General features: G+C 39.9%; 3 protein-coding genes and 1 long non-coding RNA gene across 11 annotated transcripts in view; 1 reads left to right on the top strand and 3 right to left on the bottom strand.

Moving 5' to 3' along the window:
- Nucleotides 1-9,061, top strand: part of eya4 (EYA transcriptional coactivator and phosphatase 4) — a 41,671-nt gene extending 32,610 nt beyond the window's left edge. For 2 of the 5 annotated variants that reach the window (XM_079642436.1, XM_079642437.1), the window contains 7 exons: nucleotides 1,527-1,616; nucleotides 2,960-3,018; nucleotides 3,300-3,460; nucleotides 4,502-4,616; nucleotides 4,792-4,913; nucleotides 6,975-7,075; nucleotides 8,219-9,061. In XM_079642436.1, the coding sequence (XP_079498562.1) occupies nucleotides 1,527-1,616; nucleotides 2,960-3,018; nucleotides 3,300-3,460; nucleotides 4,502-4,616; nucleotides 4,792-4,913; nucleotides 6,975-7,075; nucleotides 8,219-8,299 (729 nt within the window). In that variant the 3' untranslated portion in view covers nucleotides 8,300-9,061. Of the gene's footprint in view, nucleotides 1-1,526; nucleotides 1,617-2,959; nucleotides 3,019-3,299; nucleotides 3,461-4,501; nucleotides 4,617-4,791; nucleotides 4,914-6,974; nucleotides 7,076-7,158; nucleotides 7,306-8,218 lie in introns of all 5 variants that reach the window. The other 3 variants (XM_079642435.1, XM_079642438.1, XM_079642434.1) reach the window with 2 other exon arrangements.
- Nucleotides 9,062-9,776: 715 nt separating this feature from the next.
- Nucleotides 9,777-12,565, bottom strand: rps12 (ribosomal protein S12). 2 transcript variants are annotated; one of them, XM_079646141.1, is made up of 6 exons: nucleotides 12,465-12,565; nucleotides 12,294-12,340; nucleotides 11,250-11,405; nucleotides 10,950-11,052; nucleotides 10,642-10,743; nucleotides 9,777-9,863 (listed from the first exon to the last, which is right to left on the bottom strand). In XM_079646141.1, exons 2-6 carry the CDS (start codon nucleotides 12,305-12,307, stop codon nucleotides 9,801-9,803), a joined length of 438 nt encoding a protein of 145 aa, XP_079502267.1. In that variant the 5' UTR covers nucleotides 12,308-12,340; nucleotides 12,465-12,565; the 3' UTR covers nucleotides 9,777-9,800. The 2 variants fall into 2 exon arrangements, with proteins under 2 accessions (XP_079502267.1, XP_079502268.1); XM_079646142.1 differs by having other exon boundaries at nucleotides 11,250-11,402; nucleotides 12,465-12,538.
- A 3,468-nt stretch (nucleotides 12,566-16,033) lies between these two features.
- On the bottom strand, nucleotides 16,034-20,599 carry LOC307014908 (soluble scavenger receptor cysteine-rich domain-containing protein SSC5D-like). 3 transcript variants are annotated; one of them, XM_079643160.1, is made up of 7 exons: nucleotides 20,308-20,599; nucleotides 19,475-19,783; nucleotides 18,871-19,185; nucleotides 17,424-17,964; nucleotides 17,227-17,334; nucleotides 16,680-16,764; nucleotides 16,034-16,581 (listed from the first exon to the last, which is right to left on the bottom strand). In XM_079643160.1, the coding sequence occupies exons 3-7, from the start codon at nucleotides 18,892-18,894 to the stop codon at nucleotides 16,437-16,439; spliced, it is 903 nt and encodes a 300-aa protein (XP_079499286.1). In that variant the 5' UTR covers nucleotides 18,895-19,185; nucleotides 19,475-19,783; nucleotides 20,308-20,599; the 3' UTR covers nucleotides 16,034-16,436. The 3 variants fall into 3 exon arrangements, with proteins under 3 accessions (XP_079499286.1, XP_079499287.1, XP_079499288.1); XM_079643161.1 differs by having other exon boundaries at nucleotides 17,424-17,525; nucleotides 20,308-20,598; XM_079643162.1 differs by lacking the exon at nucleotides 17,424-17,964 and having other exon boundaries at nucleotides 20,308-20,596.
- A 3,676-nt stretch (nucleotides 20,600-24,275) lies between these two features.
- Nucleotides 24,276-25,245, bottom strand: LOC307014912. Its single transcript, XR_013801354.1, has 4 exons — nucleotides 25,013-25,245; nucleotides 24,755-24,830; nucleotides 24,439-24,465; nucleotides 24,276-24,310 (listed from the first exon to the last, which is right to left on the bottom strand). It is a non-coding gene; the product is annotated as an uncharacterized lncRNA (long non-coding RNA).
- Between the last annotated feature and the right edge of the window lie 1,464 nt (nucleotides 25,246-26,709).

A 26,709-nucleotide genomic window follows, 5' to 3' on the forward strand; every position in this document is an offset into this window, starting at 1 on the left:
AGAGCCAGACCCGCATAGACTCATATAAGCCCAGGCATTTTACAGATAAGGGTTTGTGGGCAGTGATGTACTTCCGAGTTGGATCCGTGTCGTGGAATTTAATGTTGGGCAATTGAGATTGAATGGATAAAAGAGAGGCTTGGGACTTGTACAAGTTTGCATGTGAATGAGAAGGAGAACACACATGGTCTTGAAGTTAATTCAACTTGGTTTGCTGTGTTTTTATCACATAGAAATACTGAATACCAAAATATATCACAATTTAAATCTTGGCTTAAGTACAAAAGCATTTTCAAACATTAAATTAAATGTTTTTCAATTACTCAAATAAAGTTGCATCCAACTTCTGATAATGAATCATGTTTTTTTATCCAAATTAATACAAAAGAAAGAACATGTTTTCACCTAATTTGCTGCGGCTGCCCTCGAGAAACTTAGTGGCAGCTGTGTCTGTTCACACCTCGCCCAAAATAGTGTTTACACTGTTGACATAGCAACCACTAGCCCTGAGCACCCTTCTCACGGGCTCTGGGAGTATAATTGCTTTAAAAGATGTTTCAATTTTTAATAAATATTCGTGTACATAAAGTTATTATAATCAGGGATAATGTTCACATCATCATGAAGTGTTGAGTTTTCACCGCTCAAATAATAACAGCGGAGGGAGAGAGTGGAATTGTTCCAGGCTACCTTTGCCAGGCCAAATTAATATTTGCTATTCTCTGTGATTGATTGAATTCTTCTGGCAAAATACTACAAAGAAAAAGCCAACTCAGCCTTTCTGGAGCCCAAAGCAATATCCAAAATGAACTGCTCAAAATGAATAAATACATTTGAGCAGTGAGTGTTTCGACACACTGATGTTAGTAACGTATCTCTGGCTGAAAGCCAACGTAATAATTACCTGAGAGACAAACTTAAGTGCCTCTTGTCTCTGTGATTGACAGGTAAGAGGGACAAGGAATATCTATTATCACTATGAGCAGCTGTCAATTTTTTAGAGCTCTGAACACTTTCGGTGCCTGCTCGCTCACTTTCACTCTCCTTCCTGTTAGTTTCTTTCTATTCTGGTCCTCTGACGGCGTCAGCGAATCTCGCAGCGAGCTGTCGTCCCTTGCTGACCTATCACAGATGATGGTTTCTGCAGCTGAGCCCCGGGCCCACACATAGACACACACAAACCATTCACATACCAAATACACTCCAAGTATCTCTCTCTTTGAGGGTGCTTGCTCCCTGCAACACACACATGAGGACACACACTCTTCCTCTCACCCCCCCCACACAAACACCCCACCACCACCAAGCATGAGGAATGTTGATGGGACAGAACAAGTGCAACCTGTCTGTCAGCATCTGCTGTGATGAGTGGAGCGTACCATCTTTAAAAGTGGGGGGTTATGGGGGCAGGGGTGTGAATAAAAAAAAATTAGGAAGAGTGTGAAAAATTAAATCTATTATGGATTGGCAATCATTGTTCATAATGGGGATGTCATGATGATAATGATGATTTTATCTTCCTTTAGGACCCTCCTATGGCCGTAACACTGGGTCTGAGGATGGAAGAGATGATCTTCAACTTGGCTGACACACACTTATTCTTTAATGACCTGGAGGTGAGTCTGGCACATGCAATTCACACTTTTAAATTGTTTTAAGGGTGTGTCATAAGATTGGGAATTTTGTACAGTATTCCCATTTTACACAAAGCTGAAAGTTTCTTGAAGCCCGGCTGTCATTCAGTTGAAAACTACTACTGCCCCCTAGTGGTGTAAATTGGTGTAACATGCTTTTTATATATTTGGTATCACTTTGTTTATATTTTCTAATTTTAGTTCTGTTAAAATTGTGTATGTTCAATAGATTAATACATGTTGACCAGAACATGTATTCAAACAGGGTTAATTAAGAATTGTTTGGTCTTCACACAGTTTATAGTTACTATTTACACTGAACAAAAATATAAACGCAACACTTTTGTTTTTGCTCCCATTTTTCATGAGATGAACTCAAAGATCTAAAACATTTTCTATTTACACAAAATAACCATTTCTCTCAAATATTGTTCACAAATCTGAAAAAATCTGTGATAGTGAGCACTTCTCCTTTGCCGAGATAATCCATCCCACCTCGCAGGTGTGGCATATCAAGATGCTGATTAGACAACATGATTATTGCACAGGTGTGCCTTAGGCTGGCCACAATAAAAGGCCACTCTGAAAGATGCAGTTTTGCTTTATTGGGGAGGTCTGGGGGGGTCCGAAAACCAGTCAGTATCTTGTGTGAGGATTAGGGTTAGGGTTAAGGTTAGGGTTAGGGTAAGGGTAATGTTGTGAATCGAGTGGCCCATGGTGGTGGTGGGGTTATGGTATGGGCAGGCGTATGTTATGGACGATAAACACAGGCCACTCGATTCACAACATTACCCTAACCCTAACCCTAATCCTAACCCTCACACCAGATACTGACTGGTTTTCGGACCCCCCCAATAAAGCAAAAATGCATGTTTCAGAGTGGCCTTTTATTGTGGCCAGCCTAAGGCACACCTGTGCAATAATCATGCTGTCTAATCAGCATCTTGATATGCCACACCTGTGAGGTGGGATGGATTATCTCGGCAAAGGAGAAGTGCTCACTATCACAGATCTTTTCAGATTTGTGAACAATATTTGAGAGAAATGGTTATTTTGTGTATATAGAAAATGTTTTAGATCTTTGAGTTCATCTCATGAAAAATGGGACCAAAAACAAAAGTGTTGCGTTTATATTTTTTGTTCAGTGTAGGTTGCTATGTATAGCATTCAGTACATTTTACATTTATATTTTCATGCTTCATTTGTAATAGCAAATTCTCATAATGTATGTATATAGCACACTAGTTTATTTTAGTCACTTAGCTTAGCATCTGTTTTTGTATTTATCCTGCGTGGAATTAATAATATATTCTTTGTGTGCACAGGAGTGTGATCAAGTACACATTGATGACGTGTCATCAGACGACAATGGCCAGGACTTAAGGTAGGCATTCAACAATTCACATTTATTTAAACAATAATAAGTATGATGTTAACACTGTTGATGTTATTGAATTTGTTTTATTATTATTCTTTCATTTGGCTTACATTTTGTAATGTTGGTAACATCCATTTATCAAAAATAACAGTCACCTATATTTTTGCTTTGCATTTTAAAGGTGGTACTGAATTGCATTCTTAAAAAGAAATATTTGAATACTGAAAATAACCATTTGTTCTACCAGAGGAGATTTTTCAAATAAAACATATCATTATTATTGACAGTACTTACAGTTTTGCAACTGATGGCTTCCATGCAGCTGCAACCAGTGCCAACCTGTGCCTGGCTACGGGGGTCCGCGGTGGGGTCGACTGGATGAGGAAACTGGCCTTCCGCTACCGACGGGTCAAAGAGTTGTATAGCTCTTACAAAAACAATGTGGGGGGTAAGCCAATCTGACGGGAATACTGGACACGAGGGACAGACCAAAGGCTGATAGAGAGGGGGAGAATACCTTGTTATACATATATATATATTGTAGTGGCCAAAATCCTAAAAAGCTTGTCTTGTAACTCAATACCTTAAAAGTTATTGTTCTTGGCCACATGTAGAGCTTGGGGCTGGGAAGCAGTGTCAGACTCGGAGTACAAAATCCACTGGACGTTTGGTTGCTTTTCAACGTTTGTTTCCAGCAAACAAAATACGAAAACAATATTCAACGTAAACTTAAACAGCAGATCCTAATAATCCGTCTAAGGTTGCGTCTGTGTGTCAATGACGGTATTGCTGCTGCCTGCTGCCCTCCCGTCACACACCGCACCTCCAACTTAAAGCTTTAGCCCCGCCCCCTTCACCTGAGCAAAGCGCACCTCTGAAAACAGAAAGTTTTTAAAGTTTCCAAATAAATCAAAAACAAAATAAACTGAAATGCGGCTGCTACATATATATGTAAACATGGTATCAAAGTTATTATAAAACAATTTAATGTATCTTATAGTATAGCTGAATTTGAGGAAACCTCCTCTAAAGGCATTCAAGGGAAGATTATTCAAAGACAGAAAACAGAGATTAAACATGGAATGGGAAGCCACGATCTGGAAACAAGTATTAAATATATACTAGTGGGCATGACATTACAGTATTTGCAAACTGTACATGTACATAAATATGATAAAAGCTGCAGTGCACAAGTGTTTATATCTGTTTTCAAAATGTGGGTTTAATGAAAGCAGAGATCAAAAACAAAGCTGCTGTTGGACTATGCATTTAGCTTATTCCTAATAAAATAATGATTTTTATTTGACCAGTTTTAGGGTTTCGTGAAGGATATATTCAGTGTTTCCTCCTGAGATGTATTGACACTAAAGTAGACCATAGACTTAGTTTACTGTGTTTGTACCTTTCCTGATACATGTGTGATGCTTTATACCGGTGTGTGTGATGCTTAAAGCTGCGAGGGGTTACTGAATATCATGCTGTGTTTTAGGCCTGCTGGGTCCCGCTAAAAGAGACGCCTGGCTGCAGCTCAGAGCCGAGGTGGAGGGTCTGACTGACTCCTGGCTCACCCACGCACTCAAGTCGCTATCCATCATCAGCTCCAGGTGCCATTTTGTGACATATTTCACATCACACAGACTTGTATCGCTCTAATCCTCCTCTCTGTTTGTTTAAAAGGTTAAGATTTAGAGCGTGGGAACTAATCCATATTCAGCATCAAAGTACATTTACTCATGACCCAGCTTTACACGGTCTGCTCTCCGTTTGTGTGTCCCTCAGGAGTAACTGTGTAAACGTGATGGTGACCACAACGCAGCTCATACCAGCGCTGGCTAAAGTTCTCTTATATAGTCTGGGATCTGTTTTCCCCGTGGAGAACATTTACAGTGCAACGAAAATAGGTAAGACACAAACACTGGTGCACACACATGTTCATTCACTTCTAGGTAATAATCCAATAAGAATGAAAATAAATTGAATGTAGAATTGGAGTAACTAAATAGTAGCTGACTATATATTTGATGTATTGTATTTAAATGCTCAAAGGTCACAAGCATTCTGTTCTGTCCATTATTTTTGATGTTTCTTCATCTACTCCATGTGGTCCAGATATCCTGTTCCTTGTTATGATATAATTGCTTTAGCTTGGCTCAGGTTCATTGAGCGGCTGGTTAGGATTGTTTGAGTTATAGTTTGTTTTATATTATATGGTGTGTGTGTGTGTTTGTGTGTGTGTCCTAGCATTACTATACTTGTGGGGACCTAAATCTGTTTACACAGTCACGTGTGGGGACTCGCCTCCCTTATGGGGACAAATTGGAGGTCCCCATGAGGGGAATCATTAATTTTAGGGTGAAGGTTAGGATTAGGGTAAGGTTTAGGTTAAGGGTAAGGGTTAGGGTTAGGCATGTGTTGGTTATGGTTAAGGTTAGGATAAGTCTCCAGGAAATGCATGTAAGTCAATGTAATGTCCCCTGAAGTGATTACAAATTCCAATACATAAAATCAATATTTAAGTACACCAATAACTACACAGCTAGGCTACTAACATTGTTTTCTCTTGCCCATTGAAACAAATTAATTAGAAAGTCTTCAGTGTTTCGAATGGGTTATCTCAGTGACACTGTATTATTTACACATATTTCTATGAACTTTGAATTTAATGATTTAATACAAATTACAATGAATCGCAATTTAAACATAAGTGACATAGCGCTTGTGATTCAAAACTGAAAATACCTGTGAGTAATGCTAACTCTTTGGACCAGCATGAGACCACATACATCCTCCGATTAAAATGATTTAGAAGGTTTATTTCAAGATTATCAACAATGCATTATTTGAATCACTTTCACTGATAGAATGAAGAAGGGTTAGGCCTACATCCGTCTTTTCCTTATTCCATAGTTTACAATAAACGACAACAATGGATGTTATTGATGAATGAATGGTATGATGAATTAAATGTTACTGATGCAAGGATTTAATGGATGCAATACACTCCTTGTCTTCCGTAATGGATTGTCCACTCTACGCTGTGAAAAGGATATAATTGTGCCTATCATAACCCCGATGTATAATTACTTAATAATGACATCATCCCCTGGCTAAATGCTTAGTTCGACTGCAGCCCTTTTACTCCAGCTCACACTGACCTAAACAACAAATCCATCCTCACATCACATGAAGTCCTGCTCTTGAACATCTCCAACACTTGTGTGGGATCTTCCAGGCCAGATGCCCACTTTCTGAATGGAGTCCGTTAGCAGGAGAAAACGCAACTGGTTACGCCAATGTACCGCAACTGTGGCCAACACTAAATCCTATTCAACCAGACATCAAGAAAACAAAACAACTCGGATTAGAAATGGAGTTAGAGAGCCAAAACATCCAGGAAACAAAACTCAAAGCCAAGTGTGTGTGTGCTTGTGAGCTAATGTTACACCCAGTTCAACCCCCACGGCGCCTTGATTCAAACGGACGTAGCAATGTGGAAACCATGACAACTGCCTGATGTTTAGGACACAAGTGTTTCAGGTCAAACGCCGGATCACGTAGACTCATGGATACTTTGCATATGGAATTACTCTAAATGCAATTAGCGCTGTATATGTATAGGAGGAAGGCTAAAGGTTAGCATGGGGTGTGACCTACATCAGTTGGAAAAATGTTGTGGCAACCAGATATTATATTTATCTGTGTGTGTGTGTGTGTGTGTGTGTGTGTGTGTGTGTGTGTGTGTGTGTGTGTGTGTGTGTGTGTGTGTGTGTGTGTGTGTGTGTGTGTGTGTGTGTGTGTGTGTGTGTGTGTGTGTGTGTGTGTGTGTGTGTGTGTGTGTGTGTGTGTGTGTGTGTGTGTGTGTGTGTATCAACCTTGATGCATACAGCTCAGATTTTTGATGTCTTTAATTCCCATTCCGACCACTAAGGAAAAACCTGTGAAAGCCATTTGTTTGTCTCCAGGCAAAGAGAGCTGTTTTGAACGTATAGTCTCCCGCTTTGGCACTAACATTACATATGTTGTGATTGGCGATGGGAAGGATGAAGAGCATGCGGCCAGCCAGGTAAACAAACGACTTCAAAACGTTGACCCCTCTGACCTTGTGACCCTCCTTCCTCCCCCCTTTGTTTATTTGTTTTTTTGCAGGAAAAGAGAGTTGCTTTGAACGCATAATGCAAAGGTTTGGCAGGAAAGTAGTGTATGTTGTAATTGGGGACGGTGTGGAAGAGGAGCAGGCGGCCAAAAAGGTAATGGACCCGCAACCTCACCGTGACCCCGCCTACTCCACACAGTGTGAGCTCTGATTGGAAGAAGCCTGCCTTTCTTTGCTGTAGAGGATTTGTGTTACTTTTTTTCTGTTCTACTTGCTCTTGCTTTTTCCTATTTTATAAAGTGGCAGGTGACTTTTGATTGTCAGGGTGACAATTTGAGACTAAGGCTTGGCAAGTGTACATTTTGGACCTACTTTTGGAAGTCAAATATACCAAATTCGTGAGCCACCTGCAGCTATAATCCAACTTAATGTGTGTCACATTTGACATGAATGGCTCCGAAATGTACACAATGATTTGAACAATGTGATTTGTTAAGCGCAATAATGCTGTTTTTTTATCCAGTGGTGTGCGAAGTCTTTTTTCATTGGTACTGTAGTAGAAAAGCTATATCCCAACAAAGAAATATGACACATATTGACAATCTAGGACATATTTCCTAAAGTGAAAATATAAATCCCATCTTTCCTCCAGCTTTGGGTTTCATTGTTGGTGCTGGGATTGTTAAAGGAGAAGTTTGACATTATTGGAAAAGATCAAAATCACTTTCCTGCTGAGAGTTAGATGAGAAGAATAATATCAATCTCTGCCCCTTAAACATAATGCTACCAACAGTTAGCTTAGCATATAGTGCAGTTAACTGTGTATCAATGTTGTTGTAATGCTAAGCTAAGGGCACAGCTGTAGCCTTATTGATATAAGAGTTATTATTATCTTTCTATCTCAATTAACTCTCAGCACAAGAGCAGATAAGTAAATGTCTCCAAATGCTGAACTCTTCCTTTAAGCCTTATGATTGCATGGATTTCGTTTGCAGTGCTTTTGCAAAGCAAGCAGCTACAAGCTACTGTAGTGTAGCTTGCATGAGTTTAGGTGGCGGTGTGCAGCTCTGCTAACAGTACTGTTGGTTCTAATTATGTGTGTTCACTCCACAGCACAACATGCCTTTCTGGAGGATATCCAGCCACTCTGACCTGCTGGCACTACACCAAGCACTGGAGTTTGAGTACCTGTAACTATTATAGCAATATGGACTCATGCAATGTTACCGTGGACATGGTCAGCCCCCTTCTTTTGTATAACTATTTAAGAACAAACAATACACTGCAACCGTTTTTGTGATTTTTTTTTTGTCTTGTTGAACGTCTGGATTTACAAACTCTGAACGGTCTTAAGAAGAGGTGAAAGGAGGTAAAGAACTGAACAGTGGGTTTAAGAGGTGTCTCGAATACCCAGCTCAGCCCCTGTGGCCCCTATGCTGCGAACAGACCGCTGTGAAACCCCCCCCTCTACTGTCCCTGCAGCTGACTGGAAGCCTGTAAAGGCTCAATGCCTCCTTTGGCCTGGGAGGATGTTTGGTTTGATGGAGGGCAGCCAGACTAGTCTCAGGCCTGCTGAGGGTCACCTGGGAGGATCTTCAAACCACGAGGGCTTCTCTGTACAGGCATTCTGTGTGCGGGGTTAACAGCTGCTTTTTTTTTTCTAAGTGTTTTCTTCCTGGTGGTATAATAATCACAACACAATGGAGCCTGCATCAGAAACTTGTGTAAATTATTTACAATAAACTTAAGGGCAGTGGTGGATGTTTTTGTGAAGGAAATGAAATGCATTTTTGGGGTCTTTGTTTTTTTTCTCCACTCTGGATTTTTGTAATTGTTTGGGCAGGGGAATTGAGGATGTGCGTCATGATGTGTTGTGCCTTAATGTGTTTGAATGTCTTTTCTTTATTCAGAAATGTCTATGTATGTAGATATAAAGGAGAAAACTTATACAAATGACCTATGCATCTCGTCTTTCCTTTTAAACTGATCCAACATGCATGTACAGGTAGTGCTGCTCATTATTGAAAATTACATTTGCAGTTTGATTAACTCACCAACCTTTGGAGCAATCAACATCATTCCGTGTTAACCCCGGGGACCCAGCAGTTATTTTAATAAGTTTTAGACACAACTTTTTTATAAACTGTCCACCCAAATAATCTTATAAAATAGAGCACCATTATGTCAGGGTTTGTGCATTAAACACTGCACTTCAAATGAAGCCTGTGTCAGCCAATCTGAACTTTAAGGGACCTATCATGTCTTTTATACATAAATATGTGTCCCCGGTGTGTCAGGGAACTCAACCATCTTTTCCTCCGTACCCAAATCTCTAAAAACAGGGGTACAGCGGCGCTGATCCAGAATGTAGCTACATCTGTCGGTATAATTCTGAGCAGGCATTAGCTTCCCCTCTTTTTTTCAAGCTAAGGACCCCGAACCTGCAGTTCTCTAACAGGCCTGAAATAGAGGGATATGAGGGATGTCTAAAATGCATAATCTGTTTGGTATTTTGAGCAAAACACAGACGTGTTATTATATATCCGATACCCATAATATATGTCTAAAAATAGCATAATAGGAGAACTTTGGACAGACCAATTTAATATCACTGCCAGTGTTTAGTTTGGGTGAGACTTGTCTGGAAAAAGGAACACTTCAGACAACTGCATAATTTTCACTTTTTATTGACATTTTATTTTTTGCCTTTGAAGTATTCCTCAATCACATCCTTGGCTTGAGACTCCTTGCCGTAGTCCTGTAAACAGAAAAGTACAGTTTGAGATGAGCAGATTAAGATAAAGACTAAGCTATAAATAACAGCGGAAGCGATATCATCAGTCACGTGTCCACATGTGTTGAGGGCCTTGTTGGGTCAAGGGATATTTACATTCAGTCTTACCCACCTAAACACATTGTGTGAATAATAGTGGTAAAACTGAGCATTAGTTTATATAGTACTCAAAAGTCTAGCCCCAAAAACACACCTGTTAGGCTCTGCTAAAAATTACACTAAGCTGAGCAACACGTGACAGGACAGAATCACCGTAAAGGCATTCAAGACCATTTAATTTCCATAAGTTTATGTACTTTTAGGAAAAAACATTATAGCTTACTCAGTCATTACATTTACCTGCATCTATAGACATTTTGAAGGAATGTTCAACATATGCTCCTCCCATTATGGGAATCATTGCAGCCCATTCAAATAAACACTAGAAATTAATATACAGGTTGATTGGTATAAACAGCAAACTACGAGGTAAGTCAGTCATGACCCATCAATCATGGTGCTGGTTTCCATTCGTTAATATTTGTTGCCATTCTTAGGGACCCCAGACACCACAGTTAGACGACGGGGCTCGTACCCTGGCATTCATTTGGCCAGATGTTTTTAAACAACAGCTGCATGGCACAAAGCACAGCAGCTGCACTTGTCTGGCAGATATATTGTGTATATTTAGCAGGAATATGTAGTCTATTCTGTTTGTTTTTCTTGAATGTAGGCAAAAAATGAAGTGAACCGCATCATTTACCTTGACCACCACACAGCTGCAGCCCACAATCTTACGGGGTTTGCCCTCACGGTCGATCTTGCACAGACCGACCCACTCGCCGAGCTTCTTGTTGTCATCAACCTGAAATAAGGTTCAACAGCGTATTTTAACTTGAGTCATTCCTGATAAACAATGAGGTGTAATTATAATTTATTTTTTCAACATAACGGCAGCAATGTGTACTCTTGCTGCACCGCCAAAAGGACCATTTCACATCTCTTTGCATTTGTTCATGTGAATTTTCCAAACCAGATACTTGATCAGTCGGTTATGAGCAGCCTTGTTACCTTTATCAGGTTGATCTGATGCTCCGCACAGAGGGCCTCCACCAGCTTGACGTATGTGGGCTCATCACAGTTGCCTGCAAGGGCACAGAGATGGGCTTGACGCCTGAAAAAAACAAACATGATTTAGTTTGCAGCAAAGGCAAAATTAACACATGTGTGGCACATCAAGACAAATATTGGGTAACATTGGCAGGCATCCACACAAAAGGTTCAGTAGAGGGAGCCAGGGTGTCATCAAGGATGCATTCAAGGACGAAACCACATTTTTTAAAAAGGTAACTCAATTAAAATTAAACATACTTGTCCAGGGCCTTGGCAGCCTCACGGATACCACGGGCGAGGCCATCGTGGATGAGTGCGGTCTTGAGCACTTCAGGGAGAGCAGTGTTGACATCCATCACACCCGTCGAAATACCTCCAGCAGCACCTCCAGCAGGGACTGCAGCAGGGACGCTACTAAAAACAGAATTGTTTTGAGTTTTATTTGAGCAAAACATGATTTATAGATTAGCAGATTTCAGTTGAGCTTCTGGCGTTGTCAGAACAGGGTTCTCACTCATTGTAGAGAGAAGGGGTATCCGACAAAAGAAAGAAAGTCATCATTCAAGCGCCAGAGAACTCTCTTAAAAAGTGGGAATAGCACACTGAGCATTTCATTGCATGCCTGAGGACAGCTGACCATTTAAGTGGGATGGATAAGGATAAGTTCAGCATGGAATAAAACAAGAGCATGAAAATAAAAAACAGGCTAAATGTAAGCATTCAGTGCATTTCTACAAACCTTGACTTTTTAAAATAGCCATTGCTTCACAATGAAGTCCAAATGCGTTGATATCGTATTACATTTGGCTTTAGCCACTTTTGCTTGTGATATTAAAGTGCACCGATTCGAGCCTTTGCAGACAGGGTACTTCAGGTTAAAAGGGGAACTGGGGTTATGTTTTAATAATTATGCAGCTACTGACTTGCCAAGTAACATGGCAAATTCAATGGTAAAATATGTTAGCATAGCAAGAGCTGATCAAAACATAACCACGTTCAACTTTTCTTTTTTTTAGCCATCTCTACACTTGATAACTGCTGCACACGCAGAAATATGTTGGTCTAATCACCTCACAGTATAAGTGTACATGTTGCTAAGCTAGGTAGCTAGCGGTAGCTTCGGCAAAACAATAGACTACAACTAACATTTATAAGCGCACAAGTGTGGGCGACATGTTCTCAAAAATAATTTTAAGTTTCAGCCCCTCCATCACCACTTTTCACACAGAGTAAGAACAGTTTTTGTTAGAAATCCCTCGCTTTGTTGGTTAGCGACAGATAGAAGAATATAATTATGCTCACCCTTCCTCGGCCATTGTTGATTATCGATGGATGTTGGATGTAAAGATCTGAAATACAGAACAAAAATGAAAGAATAGTTGTTATTAAACATAAACGGTTCATGGTGATGACTTTATATATCAAGATGTTTGATAAATCCTTTAGATTGTGCCGGTAGTGGGAGAAACGTACCCTGTCCTCCTCTCGGTCAGCGTGTAAAGAGGACGTCATAACTCCGCGACATTCTTTTAAAAGCAGAAGGCCCCGTCCATGCTTTAGAGGGGCGTCCGGTATGCTGCCTGTTTTAGTTTCAATGTTCAATATTACACAAATAAATAAATAATTATGAAATAATTGTAGGTGGACAAACTCAGGCCCTTTTACTTCTATACAAATGGTAATACCACAGTGTAAAAGAAAAAGTGGAGTAAAAGTCCTTTATTTGTTGTTGTTACTTAACTTAAAGTGCAAAAGTATTAACATCAAAATAGCTGCCCATATATATATATATTTGAGAGACAACATATATATATATACGGTATTTATATATATGTAGTTTGGTCCTTAGCCTATTTATTTTATTTTCGTGGCACCCAGAGACGCACATATACTGAAAGCCTCCCAGCAAACACCAGTGGCCTGGGGGAACAGTCTACCGGGGGGGAACAGTTTTATAGATGTTATTCTCTGTTCATGCATGGCTCTGCAATCTAACTGTGTTCCCACTTTTTCAACAATTACATTTAGTTATTAAATTAGTATTTGGGACAAATACTCTCAGAATTCTATACTAAAAGTGGGTTTTTTCTCTAAGTTTTGGTACACTTCCAGTCATGTGATCTGTTGCTTTGCTAATACTACGTACGATTGTATGTTTATACATATGGAATAATGCAGCGACTTTAATCTCAATTCCCTGGTAAATGTGCAGATCGATACGACTTGGTACCAGACTTTTACATAGAAAAAGTGTCAATAAGGGCAACAAGCAGAGTTCAAATTATTATTATTTTTTATTTCATTCATGGAACTCCAAACATTTCAGAAGACAAATATGTTTAGCTGAACATTATCAGACGTTGCCAAATCAAATGACAGTTTACAGAAATATGAATAGTAATTTTCAAAGATCTCCATTCCTTTTAGAGCTTGAGAAACGCCTCCAACTGTTCGTTCTCAATTGCCTCCAAAAATGCTTCGTAGTTCTAAAAGAAAGAAAAGATGTTGGGGGTTAAGGATTTCAGGGTGGAGATGCAAGAAAGAGAGAAAATAAACACAGAAGCAGTTAATATTAAAATATACTTTATATATTTTCCAAACAAATCTTAATAAAATGAATACATATTTGAGAGATATTATGCTGTAATTTGTACTTTTAATCTTTTTTGGGAACCTTCAACGATCCAAGGTGCGGCCCTCAAAACAAGAACAACTTCCTCTCAGACAAAATCTAAATGCAATGAAGTGTGTGTGTGTGTGTGTGTGTGTGTGTGTGTGTGTGTGTGTGTGTGTGTGTGTGTGTGTGTGTGTGTGTGTGTGTGTGTGTGTGTCAGTATGTGTGTGGATCTTAGGTGATTGGGTGGTACTGTAAATATTTATTTAATTTCTAAGTCTATATGCCCTGTGGACTACCACATTGTTTTTCCTCTTTTCAAGTGCCACTAGCATGTAAATGATTAACATTCCGTTGGTTCCAAGAAGGTGTTGCATTGTCACCAGACATTATCATTACTTTTGGTAACTGTGTGAGACTTACCCCACAATGTTCGTTCCCATTGCATATCTGAGGAGGTAGAGCCGTAGGGTCATTTGCCATTTCCCTCATCTCATCCTTGGTATTAGAATCCTGACTAATGTCTATAGCTTCAAATTCTACTTTCTTGGCGGAAAGGACATCCAAGATTTTTTGCTGTTTTTTCTTGATCTGGAAAGGATAGTATTTCATCAGTTACATAAATATAAAATTCATGTGAAACCCTTACACTTAAAAGTTATCACAAAGTTTTGATTTGCAATATACATTTCTTCAATGGCCATGATGAGCAGTTACAGTTATTCAGAAATAAAATGTATGCATATCAGCGTGACTTCTGACAATCTTTTATTAAATGTAATCTTCTATAAAAATTACGACAAGTAAAACAATCAAACAAGTAAGACAGCACTGTACCTCTATGGAGCCGCTGACGCTGGTATAAAATACTTTGACAGGCATATCTACTATTGTTCTAAAATGATCTAGAAAGAGAGGAGTGCAGGCACAGAATGATCCAGTTTCCAAATGCAGGTATGTGGAGCTGCTTCACTGCACTAGACAAGCTGAGCAGGTTTGGACATGAGTTACCTGTCTGCATGGACACACCCACTAGTGTGACTGTCATTCTTTGCTATATTGCTTCATTGCTATTCCAAACCTGTTACTTAACTGAACCATGGTACCTATAAAGTGAAAAATAGTTTGGAGTGTATCAAATACATAGGAAATCGAGAAACTATATATAGGTAATTTTTTTAACCTGAATTGACTGATTTGTTTGGCCACTTGGGGGCAGTGTAACAAGCTGTAACATAACATTGACATTACACAATATTTTTCTTGCAAAAAGTCAAATAAGCGTTTTGTTTGTGTTGAGGTTAAACAAGGTGAGCAGATTTGCACACAACACATCTGCCTGTATGGAGACACCCACTTATGTGATTCATGTTGTTGACATTACAGCCTGCTTACGTCTATCATGAAACCACAAAAACACACACAAACTACCAGCAGTGGTGGAAAATAACTAAGTATATTGTCCCACTACTGAACCTAAGAGCTAGTAGAGGTACTTGTACTTGAATATTTCCAGTGTATTCTTTCTTTCTAGTTTCTTTCTTCTACTCCACAAAGTTTCAGGGGGGATTGTACTTTGTAGTCTATATTATCTTTTGCATTGAAGGCCTTTTGAGTGGAACAGCATAGGTGTCAATGATAATTAATAATGATGCTGAATACATTCAGCTCCTCTTTTATAGTCCAGGTTATGCTGAGGAATTTGTTTTAACAATTACTGATGATGATTGATAAAACATATTCATGTATTTCCCACACCACGCCGCTCCTCCGCTCCCTTCACTGGCTTCCAGTAACTGCTAGAATCCACTTCAAAACATTGGTACTTGCATACCATGCTGCGAATGGATCTGGCCCTTCCTACATCCAGGACATGGTTAAACTGTACACCCCAGCACGTGCAATCCGCTCTGCATCAGCCAAACGACTCGCTGCACCCGCACTGCGAGGGGGACCCAAGATTCCATCAGCAAAAACACATGGGTTTGCTATCCTGGCTCCAAAATGGTGGAATGAGCTCCCCATTGACATCAGGAGAGCAGAAAGCTTACACATCTTCCGGCGCAGACTGAAAACTCATCTCTTTCGACTCCACTTCGAGCGATAGAATTACTAACAAAGAATTACTAACAAAGCACTTATATACTAATAAAGGACTGGCTTATCTAAAGCCAGTTGAGTAGCACTTGAAATGTTTGGCTCTATGAAACCTAATGTACTTATATGATTCTGTTTTCTTCAAGTTTGTATCTTCCTGGTCGAATGCACTTATTGTAAGTCGCTTTGGATAAAAGCGTCAGCTAAATGCAATGTAATGTATTTGATAGTTCACATATTTTGGCAGTGTTTGTTTGGCAACCATTGGGCACATTTTCCCCCAGCAGGGTCAAATCATCAAAAACTCTGCCAAACGTGATAGCAAGCGCAGTAAGAAATATATATGTATTGATCTGCATTCACATACACCAAATAAAGCAAATTACCATAGAATGCAAAGACAATGTAATCAGCCTACTCCTGCAGGTCAGTCGATCTAAGCTTTCTGATCAATAGAATCTCTCTGTCAAATGTAAGCCATAACAGGAATAAAGCAAAGAATGCAGCATATATTTGAGGAAGTGTGTAGATTAAACAAATAAAATGTTGTGTAAAAACACACTTAAACCTGGTCTTCCTGAAAGAGCAACAGATCATCAGCTAGTCACCGATACACTGTGACACCATTGTTGGCTGTCGTTAAAGATACAGCAGACTTATAAACTTTAACTACCCAAACTTTTCACGTTTTGTGAAATTGCACGACATTCTTCATTACTTGATGCATTTAGTTATCAAGGGAAAACTAGTGGTTCTAGCTCATAGCACACTCTCCCAGCCAGATCTTCAGGGATCCTCTCCACAGAGTTATCAACATCAGCATTGTTTTCGTCCTGCCCGGGGCTGTGTGTCTGCTCATTCTCTTGAGTATTTCTGGCACTGAGGGGAATGAGGAGGAGGACAATCACAATCAATTTAAAGTTGTTTGATCTAAAACAACATATGTATATCTTTGCAAATAACATTATATTTACTACCTTTCATAGAGGGCTCCATTGCACCCGTCGTCAAGATCATCCTTTAATGCTCCTCCAAACCTGTTACTGAACTGAACCATAGTACCTGGAAAGTAAAAATATTAAAGTTTTTGACCTAAAACAAATACAAGGGATCCAGATTAAACTAATTTTCTAAAAATGCTTTTACTGAATTGTTTGTCTTTTTTTATGCATGGCTCTGCAATGTAACTGGTATTATTGTGTTTAACATTTTAACTATCAGTGTTACAACAGTTCCACCAATTACTTTTTGGTTATGCATGTCATAATATGAAACAACCATGGTCAGACTGATAGACTCTAAGTGTGGTTGTCTTTAGGTTTGGGGGTACTTTTTTTATCATAATTAAGGTGCTACAACAATCCTTAGAGCCAAAGAGATCAGTAAATTGATTATAATGGAACACAGTAGCCTAAAATGACGCTATGAGAGCAGTGAGCGTGGACAAAACGTGTAGATGCAAAAACTTTATTTGCTGTGAAGGATTGAACCATCCAATTTTGTTATGTTTTGTGTGAAACTCACCAGCAACCCTCCTTCTCTTTCTCCACATCAGGTAACCTAGAACCCCCACAAGTAACACTAACAGCAGACCCACAGCCCATCCTGTGGCCACTGAAGAGGATGAGGCCGCTGTAGGGGTCAAAAGATAATTTAGTTAGCAAAGGAGAAAACTAGCCATTTTAAATCAAATCATTTCTCAAGGGCTCCTTGGGTCTTACCGACTACAGAGACTTGGAGTGACTTGGAAGGTACTGAACAGAAGGACATTGAAGACATGTTCACACCATAGATGCACCTATAGTCCCCTTGGTCTTTATAATCTATTGCAGGAAATTCAAAGGTTGTCAGGTAGTGGATGGAGTGGCCAAATGCAGGCACCGGTTCAGTGACATTGTTGTGGGACTTTGTCAGATAGAAGAAACCTCCGGGGTATATGGAATGAGTAGAGCAAATGACGGAGAAGCTGCTCCCTTGGGTGACCGATATTTTGTCAGGGGTGTGGACCACCATTGCATGAGGAGACGACAGGGAGAGAGTGGGTTTTTCATATTGGACCAGTGGACCATATTGGACCAGTGCCTCTACCAAAGTGGGCCCTTGAAGGAGCAGAAACTGCATGTCCGCAGCCAAGCTGTCTACATACCACATCACCATTGCCAAGTGACCATTCATCATCACACACGGTCCCCCACTGGGCTTTGTAGAGGATCTCCAATCTACCGGAGCATTGACTTGTGCCGCCGACCAACCGAATCGGCGCTTCATTTAAAAATATAATTTAGGTGAGTTGAACAGCAAGCGACAGTCCTTAAGTCATGTTTAAACAAACAATTCTAAAAAACATTAATACATATTGTAAAACAAAAAGTGAATATGTTTGTATTTTAAAAATATTGTTTATCCCAAGCTAATTTTGACAGTGACAAGGCAAGGCAAGGCACGTTTATTTATATAGAACTTTTCAACACAAGGCAATTCAAAGTGCTTTACAAAAAATGAAAGACATTAAGAAAATGGCATTTAAAATCAGTCATTAAAAAGAGAAGTTAATAAAAGAAACATTAAAAGAAAAATACATGGATAAAAGTGACACTGCAGTCTAAGATATGAATAGTTAAATTAAAACAGCGACAAAAAGAAAAGTCTTCAGCCTGGATTTAAAAGTAGTAAGAGTTGCAGCGGACCTGCAGGTTTCTGGGAGTTTGTTCCAGATATTTGGAGCATAATAACTGAATGCTGCTTTTCCATGTTTAGTTCTGACTCTGGGGACAGAAAGCTGACGCCATGATGAGGGAAAAGGTTGACTTACGGTAACCTAATTATGTGTAACTTTTGTCACGTATGTGAAAAATGTAAGCAATACATATTGGGCAATACTCTGATATGCTTTCGTGCTTAGTGTCAGTAAGTATAAACATTACTAGAGCCAGTGACAAGTTAGCATAGCATAGCTAAGCGGCTGCCATCCTCAGATTCCTATTTAACTTAGTGTCTGGTGAGAGTGTCAATCTTCTCATCTAACTCTTGACAATAAAGCTGATTAGTGTATTTACAAAAAGTTGATCTATTGCTTTAAGGAATGATTACACATCCTTTATTATTGTTATTATATTTGTTACCCAAAAGCATGTGAAAATGTTCAACACGTAATTTTAAAGGCCATACCTGCACAGACAGCGCCAGCGTCATGTCCGTGCCCGCAGCTTGCTCCTCTGTAACCTTTGGCCGAGCATTGCTGAAGAGATGTCACATTGTCAAAACATGAATTGTTCGCCTCCACTACTGGTCCACTGCCTTCACCAAAATGGGCAACGCCTGGAGCGGTCTTTGCCTCACCGCATTCAAGCTGCTCACACACCACCTGAGCTTTACTCAGGGTCCAGTCTGTGTCACACACAGTTTGCCACATGTCGCCATGACGGACCTCTACTCTGCCAGAGCAGACATCCTCACCATCCGCCAACCGGACCTCCAAATCTCCTGTGATATGAGGTAAACTGAAATTATTTTACAGTACATTCCACATAATAAAACGTTTTTAAAAACACTGGAGCACTTGTTGCCTATATTGCACACCATTCAGATTTGGAACACAAAACATTTAACTATATGGAAATGGGGATAAGATTGAATGTGGCAATTTAGTAAATCGAGTTTGTAAAACCAACTAAAAAAGCCCTACATTTAACTGTACAAAAAATAGGAGTGATAGAACTGAACTAAACAGAATAGAATGCATAACATTTGTTTTAGATATGCTTTTTCTTACCTGTGCAGACAACACCAGCAACTGAGGTAATGTTACAGGTTCTGTCTCTAAAAGGACTTTGTAAGCAATGACTCAGTGTTGACTCCAATCCACTGCATTCAATTCGATTGATCCAGGTATGTCCTGTGCTATGGCCATACTCAGTCATTGTGGTAATCTTATGAGCTGTCCCACAGTCAAGCTGTCTGCACGCCACATTTGCATCATTCACATCCCAGGATTCACCACACACAGTCCCCCACTGGCCTTTGTCGTAAAACTCCACTCTTCCAGCACAACGACTGGACCCATTGGACAACCTCACATTGCCTGGAAATGACAGAACTGTTTTATACGTATATATATATACAGTATGTACATTCCAACTTTGCTGTTGTTTTTTATTTATGCTACATGCTACATTAGTGGTCTCCAGGGGCATATGCTAGTGACTGAAAATGTCTGTTGTTTAATTGGTATCATTAGTACAAAATATTGTGTAATATTGCTTCAATTCCAATTGAAACAGGTGCAGTTAATCAGCCCGGGGAGCAACATTGTTAGTTATTGCTTGCTACCATCTGTGATTTCAGCAATTGAGCTTGTAACATACAAGTTTGCTTGGCTCATTGCTTTGACATCAGACAATCTGGCCTTGTCTTTTTGTGTTGACAAATAAAAGAAAGTCAGCAAATGCCCCACTCCTTTTAGAAATCAGTGTTTTGTGGGCTTGTTGAAAACGATCGTGGGCTACTCGGCAGTCCTGAAGCCATTTTTAGATGCTGTTTCCATAATTGCCTAAAAAAGGTTCAAAAATGTACCACTTCAAATATCAATTAAACTTCAAGTCTTACCTAAACATTTTACAGATGCCTCTTCAATGCGATCATTGCTTGTTCTTCCACGTTCTCTCAGTATGCACTGTGAGAGAGAACTCTCTCTACCGTTACAGCTGACCTGATACCCTCCAGGATGTCCGCCATCACCGTATGATCCTGGAAGCTTGTCAGGATCTCAGCAATTTATCTCTCTGCACACCACTGTAGCTTCATTTATTCCCCAGTTAACATTATATGGTGTTGCCCATTTGACACCAGTGTAGAACTCAACCCTGCCTGAGCACTGGTCAGTCCCATTGATCAGTCTAATTGTAGCTGGGAAGCAAAAAGCAGAGAATCAGCCAATGATGTTCTTAGCATGTTTGTCATGACATTCAAATTGTATGTAGCATTCTCCAAATACCCTTCTAAACAACTTCACAATCAACTTTTCTGGATGCAACGTTGTCAGGAAATTCAAAACAAAGAGACATAGAGACAGACAGACGGACGAACAGACTGACGGACAGTCAGCCGAGACAGACAGACAGACAGACAGACAGACAGACAGAAATTGCTTTTCTAAAACATTTTGATGTAAGTCAAATTACCAAGAATAATCGGCAAAATACTGATATTAGGAACTGTGTCTTCATGGAAATAGTAACACTTTTCGGAGGCTGGCAGGCCTCTTCATGTAATGGGGTAAGGGATGTCACCGGAGTGACTCTGTTTACTGTTGGTGGCGCATTTTATATATAAATCACTATATAAATACAGTTCATTTACCATAACATTTTGCATAGGAGCTCACTGCAGGCTATAATTCAATTGTTCCTGTGTTAAGGGCGACAGTTAAAAGCAAGCCAATGAACATTGAAAATTGAAATAATATAAATAACATGCAAAAAGCCATAAAATAACCGAGATGATACCTGAGCACACCACACCCGCATCTTCCACATGGCCACAGTTATTTTCTCCACGGGGGGCATGTCGGCAGTGCAAAAAAGGAATCGGATTTGGCCGTCTTAGCTGTTCCACAGTCCATGGCTCTGCAAAGCACCTGAGCATCTTTGATGTCCCACTCATCATCACACACAGTTCCCCACGTGCCATCATGAAGAACCTCCACTCTACCTGAGCATCGATCAGTGCCGTTCACAAGCCTTAGCGGTGGATTACCTGAGGACATGTCCACTCATGTTAACATTACTTACAAGCTAGACTGAAATAATCCAAATATTAAGCTTTGTCTGAACTTTCAGTTTAGTAGTTATTAAGGTAGATAGTTAGTTGCAACCATTAGAATATTCACCAGTAAATAGCAATAATAAGGTGTAATGCAGATACAGCATGCCAATTCTGTGTTTTAATTAACCACTTGTCCTTTGCCATAATGGTTGAACAGTGCGGCAGTGCAGTGTGTACCCTCCTTGTGTGTCCTACCTGCACATGAAAGAGAAACAGCTTCACATCTCCCGGTGTAATCTTGAATATTGCATTTGGAGAAGGAATCCACAGGGCCAGAGCATCTACTTGTATACCCACTGAGTGTGCTGTCACCAAAATTGAAGCTTTCTTGGATTTTTTTTGGATCACCACAACCTAATTCCTTACACACCATTGCAGCATCTTCGCTGGCCAAGTTATTACAAATTTTCCCCCAGCGGTGATTGGCTAAGACTTCCACTCTGCCAGAGCAGCGGTCAGTCCCATTGGCCAATCTGAGCGATTCTTGAAAGCAGATAAGAAGAGGTATTTTATTAAGAAAGTTTGTGAAAAATGCTAATATTTCTGCAATGACTCTGCCAACTATAAAAAGAGAAACAGCCAAAACTTCAGCAAACTGTCATACAAAAAACAACTAATACTTTCCAGAAATTGCATGCATTATCATTGCATACAAATGCCAATATTTAGGATTGGCAATTGAATTTCCACTATTAATTAGAAGAAATAAAGAGTGTTACCTGAGCATATAACACCAGCATCTTCATTGTGGTCACAGTCGTGTTCTCCAAAACCTCTGTGCGGGCATTCAGAAAGGGACTTCTCATGACCAGTGCACTCAACATCGTCCAACAAAACCTGATCCTGACTTCTTCCGAAAAAAGACTTGTACTTGACAGAGAGAGCATTCCCACAATTCATCTCTCGACATGTCACATCTGCTTCCTGCATCCCCCATTTGTCATCACAAATCGTTCCCCAATTTCCATCGTGGAAGACTTCCACACGTCCAGAGCACCGACCATCAGAAGAACCGTTTACCAGTCGAATTGGTGTACTGTCTGTCAGGTGGAAAGTAAAAAAATCAAGGGTATGTATATTCATAAGCCATCCAAAATGTAAGATTTATACAGGTGAAGTTTAACACAAAATTATTGATGTAGCTTGAACACAGGAATTAGGCTACTAACGTTCACAGACGATAGTAGCATCCACACAGCTTTCCTTGCTTTCCAGAATTCCAGTGAGATAGAGCTCTCATTTCCTAAACAGTTGGGTTTGATGCCATGCAGGTCACGTGACTCTCCAAAATATAGCTCTTCAGTCTGAGTGACAGGGGTGCCACAGTTAAGCTCTCGGCACACCACGACAGCGTCTAACTCCGCCCAGTCAATTTTGCATGCTCGTTTCCAGTTGCCTTCATGGTAGATTTCCACTGTACCAGTACACCGATTGCTTCCGTTGACTACCTTCACATGCTCTGCAAAAAATGTGCACCCTTAAAAAAAATCTATAACCATTTGTGAATTAAAGAACAATCGCACATTTTGGGAAATACATTTTAGTTACTGGCAAAATCATATGACAAAATTTAAACAACTTTCACCTGTATTTTTTAGTATACATCTGCAAAAAAGCGAAGGTTAGCTAAGCTTCACCAAAAATTGGAAACAGTTGGAACAGTTTCCAGGCAACCACCAGAAAGTCCATGAAAATAGTTTCCCAGTGATGAAATCCGAAACTCTGTAGTTTAGCATAGTTAGCTCAGCTTATTTTAGTTTAGTGTGGTTAAGCTTGCTTTATCTTAGTTTTAATGCTTCTGCTGCAAAAGTCCTCTAAAAGCAGAGAGCAAATGTGACCTGACAATATAACCGCTGGGTTTTCAAAGCAATATTGTGATCAGTTGCCAAGATAAATGCTGCGTTAGTTTTTTTCTCCACAGCCGTATTTCAAAATTTCTCCCGAAAGTTTCACATGTTCTTGATTTAAATTGAGAAATCCTAGAAATGCATAGTTTCGAAATACCTGATCTTCTGAGCTACCTTAGTCTATTCAAAGCAAAAGTTCAGCATTTTGGGAAACTTGATGAAATGATTACTTTGGGGGAGTTCGATAAAAAGATTGATTCTACTCTTCCATTCACTTGATAAACAAAAAGTATACAGCAAGCAGCAACTTATCTAAGCACAGCAGAAACACTAAGAACAAAGATAGACCCTGGCTTTCTCTGAGGTTAACAAAATCCAGCACGTTCAAAGCTCCATCTTTAACACCTGTTTGTTTGTGAAAGAAATGACAATATGCCCTTTTATAATCTCCAGTATTTATGCTAAGCGTAGTTTAGGGGCTGAGCTTGACCTTTGCCTTGTATGTCCAACTATAGATTTAATAAAAGGGATTATCCTTTTATTAAGAAAGTCATTGAGTACTGGTAATTTCAATTTTGAAAAACATAGACCAAACGTACCATTAATTGAACTCTTGAAGTCTTACCTGCACAGGTAACCCCAGCATCTTTAGAGTGGCCGCAGTTATTTTTGCCCCATTGGTCTGTGTGGGCACTTGAGGACAGATGTCTCATGACCAGTACACTGCACATCATCCAACCAGATCATGTTCTTTCCCTCTCCAAAAGAGGCGCCTTTAGTGGCCTGAAGAGCTGTCCCGCAGTTTAACTCTTGACATACCACGTCAGCGTTGGCGAGGCTCCATTGTTCATCACACACAGTTCCCCAACTGTCTGAGTGGAAGACCTCCAGTCTACCAGAGCAACGTGAAGGCCCGACCAGCTTAACCTCAATGCATTCTATAAATGAAAAATGAACACACAATAGCTCAAGGTCATGTCAGCCTGATCTCAGTGACAAATGGTCCTTTGTTGTTAGATCAGACTATAATTCAATTTAAGGCATGAGATCAATAGAATGTACTGACCTGCAAGCAATGGTATACTCAACAGACCTAGAGCAGACACATGAGGTTTGTCATTAATATTTAAAACAATATTTTACAATAGCAGTGTTTACTTTAATTAATCTTATTTATTACGTATCAGGAAAGCTTAAGAGGTGCCGAAATACATACCTCCTTATTGTCCAACCTCAACTTTGTCAAATTGTTTTAAGGCAAGAAAATGTGAACAATCAATAATAAGAGCTGTCTTCCTTAAGGGACTGAGAGCATGAGACCAAGTTGTTTATCACATGATTTAAGAATTCAAGAAAAGAATGTAAAATAATGAAAAACGTACCAATTGACAAGTAAAGAGCGAAATGTCGTTTTTCAGCTGAAATGAAGATCATTGTGTCTTCAAAGTCGATCAAAAGCTGCCAAAATACAGTCAAAATGGGGTATTGTTAAAAATGTACTTTACTGTATTATCAGTCTTCAGTAGAACAAGAAAGTAGATTTTTGGAAGCCGTCCAGTTCATGTTGTTTTTTAGCCAAAATCTTCAAATTAAATGATGTTGCCATCAAACCTTTTAAATCCAGCAGCTGCTTAAATTACCTCACAATTCAAAATTAATCGCTGATCATATCTGAAACATCCAAAAGACAGCAGCCTCGTGTACAGATCCAGTAATTGTTGTGAATAAAAGGGGTTACATGGACTTGGACTGCAAACTGGAAGCATGTTGACATTTGGATCAATCATTAAAGACAGGCGATGAGCGGGGATTTAATTTTGTTTTACACAATACATTACTTTCTAAAAATACATTATATTCAACAGGATATAGGAAAACTAACTCTGGTAAACAGTAGTAGATTAGTAAGATAGTGACTCTGATGTAGCGACACAACGAAGGTTGAGTTACAGAAAAATAAAAGGGAAATGTTGATTAAAAAGAGTTGTTGTTTAACGAATGACAACATGTGAACACCAGCATGGACACACCCACTAGTGTGACTGTCATTCTTTGATATATTGCTTCATTGCTATTCCAAACCTGTTACTTAACTGCACCATGGTACCTATAAAGTGAAAAATAGTTTGGAGTGTATCAAATACAAAGGAAATCGAGAAACTATAAATAGGTTTTTTTTTTAACCTGAATTGACTGATTTGTTTGGCCACTTGGGGGCAGTGTAACAAGCTGTAACATAACATTGACATTACACAATCTTTTTTGTGTTGAGGTTAAACAAGGTGAGCAGATTTGCACACAACATATCTGGGGTTACGTAATGTAACCCAGCTTCTATGAGTATAGGCGCAGCCCTCTAAGGCTATCACTATTGGGTAATCCCTCCTGCACGTTAGATTTAATCCACGCCCACCTATGATGTGGGCCCCACCTCCGGGCTCACTTCCGTATAAATAGGAAGTAGGCCCTACCATCTACTCCCACACAAACAGCTTTTCTTCAGCTATTCACGGAGCCTGGGGCCCGAACCTTAGAGGGCTGCGCCTATACTCATAGAAGCTGGGTTACATTACGTAACCCCAGTTCTATATCGTATAAGGCTTCGCCCTCTAAGGCTATCGCTATTGGGTTAAGGGCGAAGCAGGAGGTAGTCTACGCACCACTGGTTCCGTCCGTTACCAGAAGCACAAAACACACCTACTCAGTTAATAACCCATGTCCATTTCGTCCTGCGTAAATGGAGCATCACATTCCCAGGGAATATAGCATTTAAAAAATGAATATTCTCCATCAGGGAACGAAGGTAGGCTTACTTAGGCTACCTGTCGTTTATAAAAGATAGAGACCGAGTCTCCTTAAATAAAACGATCAAGAGAGGGAAAAAAGGGCAGCTCTCTAAGTGCCTACAGGCAGGAGAGAGGGCACGCAATTAAAAACCCCGACATTACTCATTCTGACAGGCTATTCAGTACTGAATGTGTCAGAGAGGAATGGGAGACATCCCTCAAATAAAAACGAATAAAAGAACAGGGTGAAGACCAAGATGCAGCAGTGCAAATATCTTCCACTGTCATTCCTCCGTGCAACGCCGTAGAGGTTGAAACTCCCCTGGTGCTGTGCGCTTTAATGTTCTCCGGGGGATCCAACCCAGCGGAGACATACGCCTGTGACACCGCCTCACATAGCCAGTGTGACAGGCGCTGTGTAGATAGAGGCTGCCCTAATGAGCGCTCTCTATAATGTACAAACAGACGCTGGGATTTGCGTAAAGCAGCCGTGCGTGCAATATAGCCTGCCAGCGTGCGCACGGGACAGAGGAGATGAGAAGTGGCTTCTT

Source organism: Notothenia rossii (assembly GCF_949606895.1).
Source record: "Notothenia rossii genome assembly, chromosome: 8".
Taxonomy (NCBI): domain Eukaryota; kingdom Metazoa; phylum Chordata; class Actinopteri; order Perciformes; family Nototheniidae; genus Notothenia; species Notothenia rossii.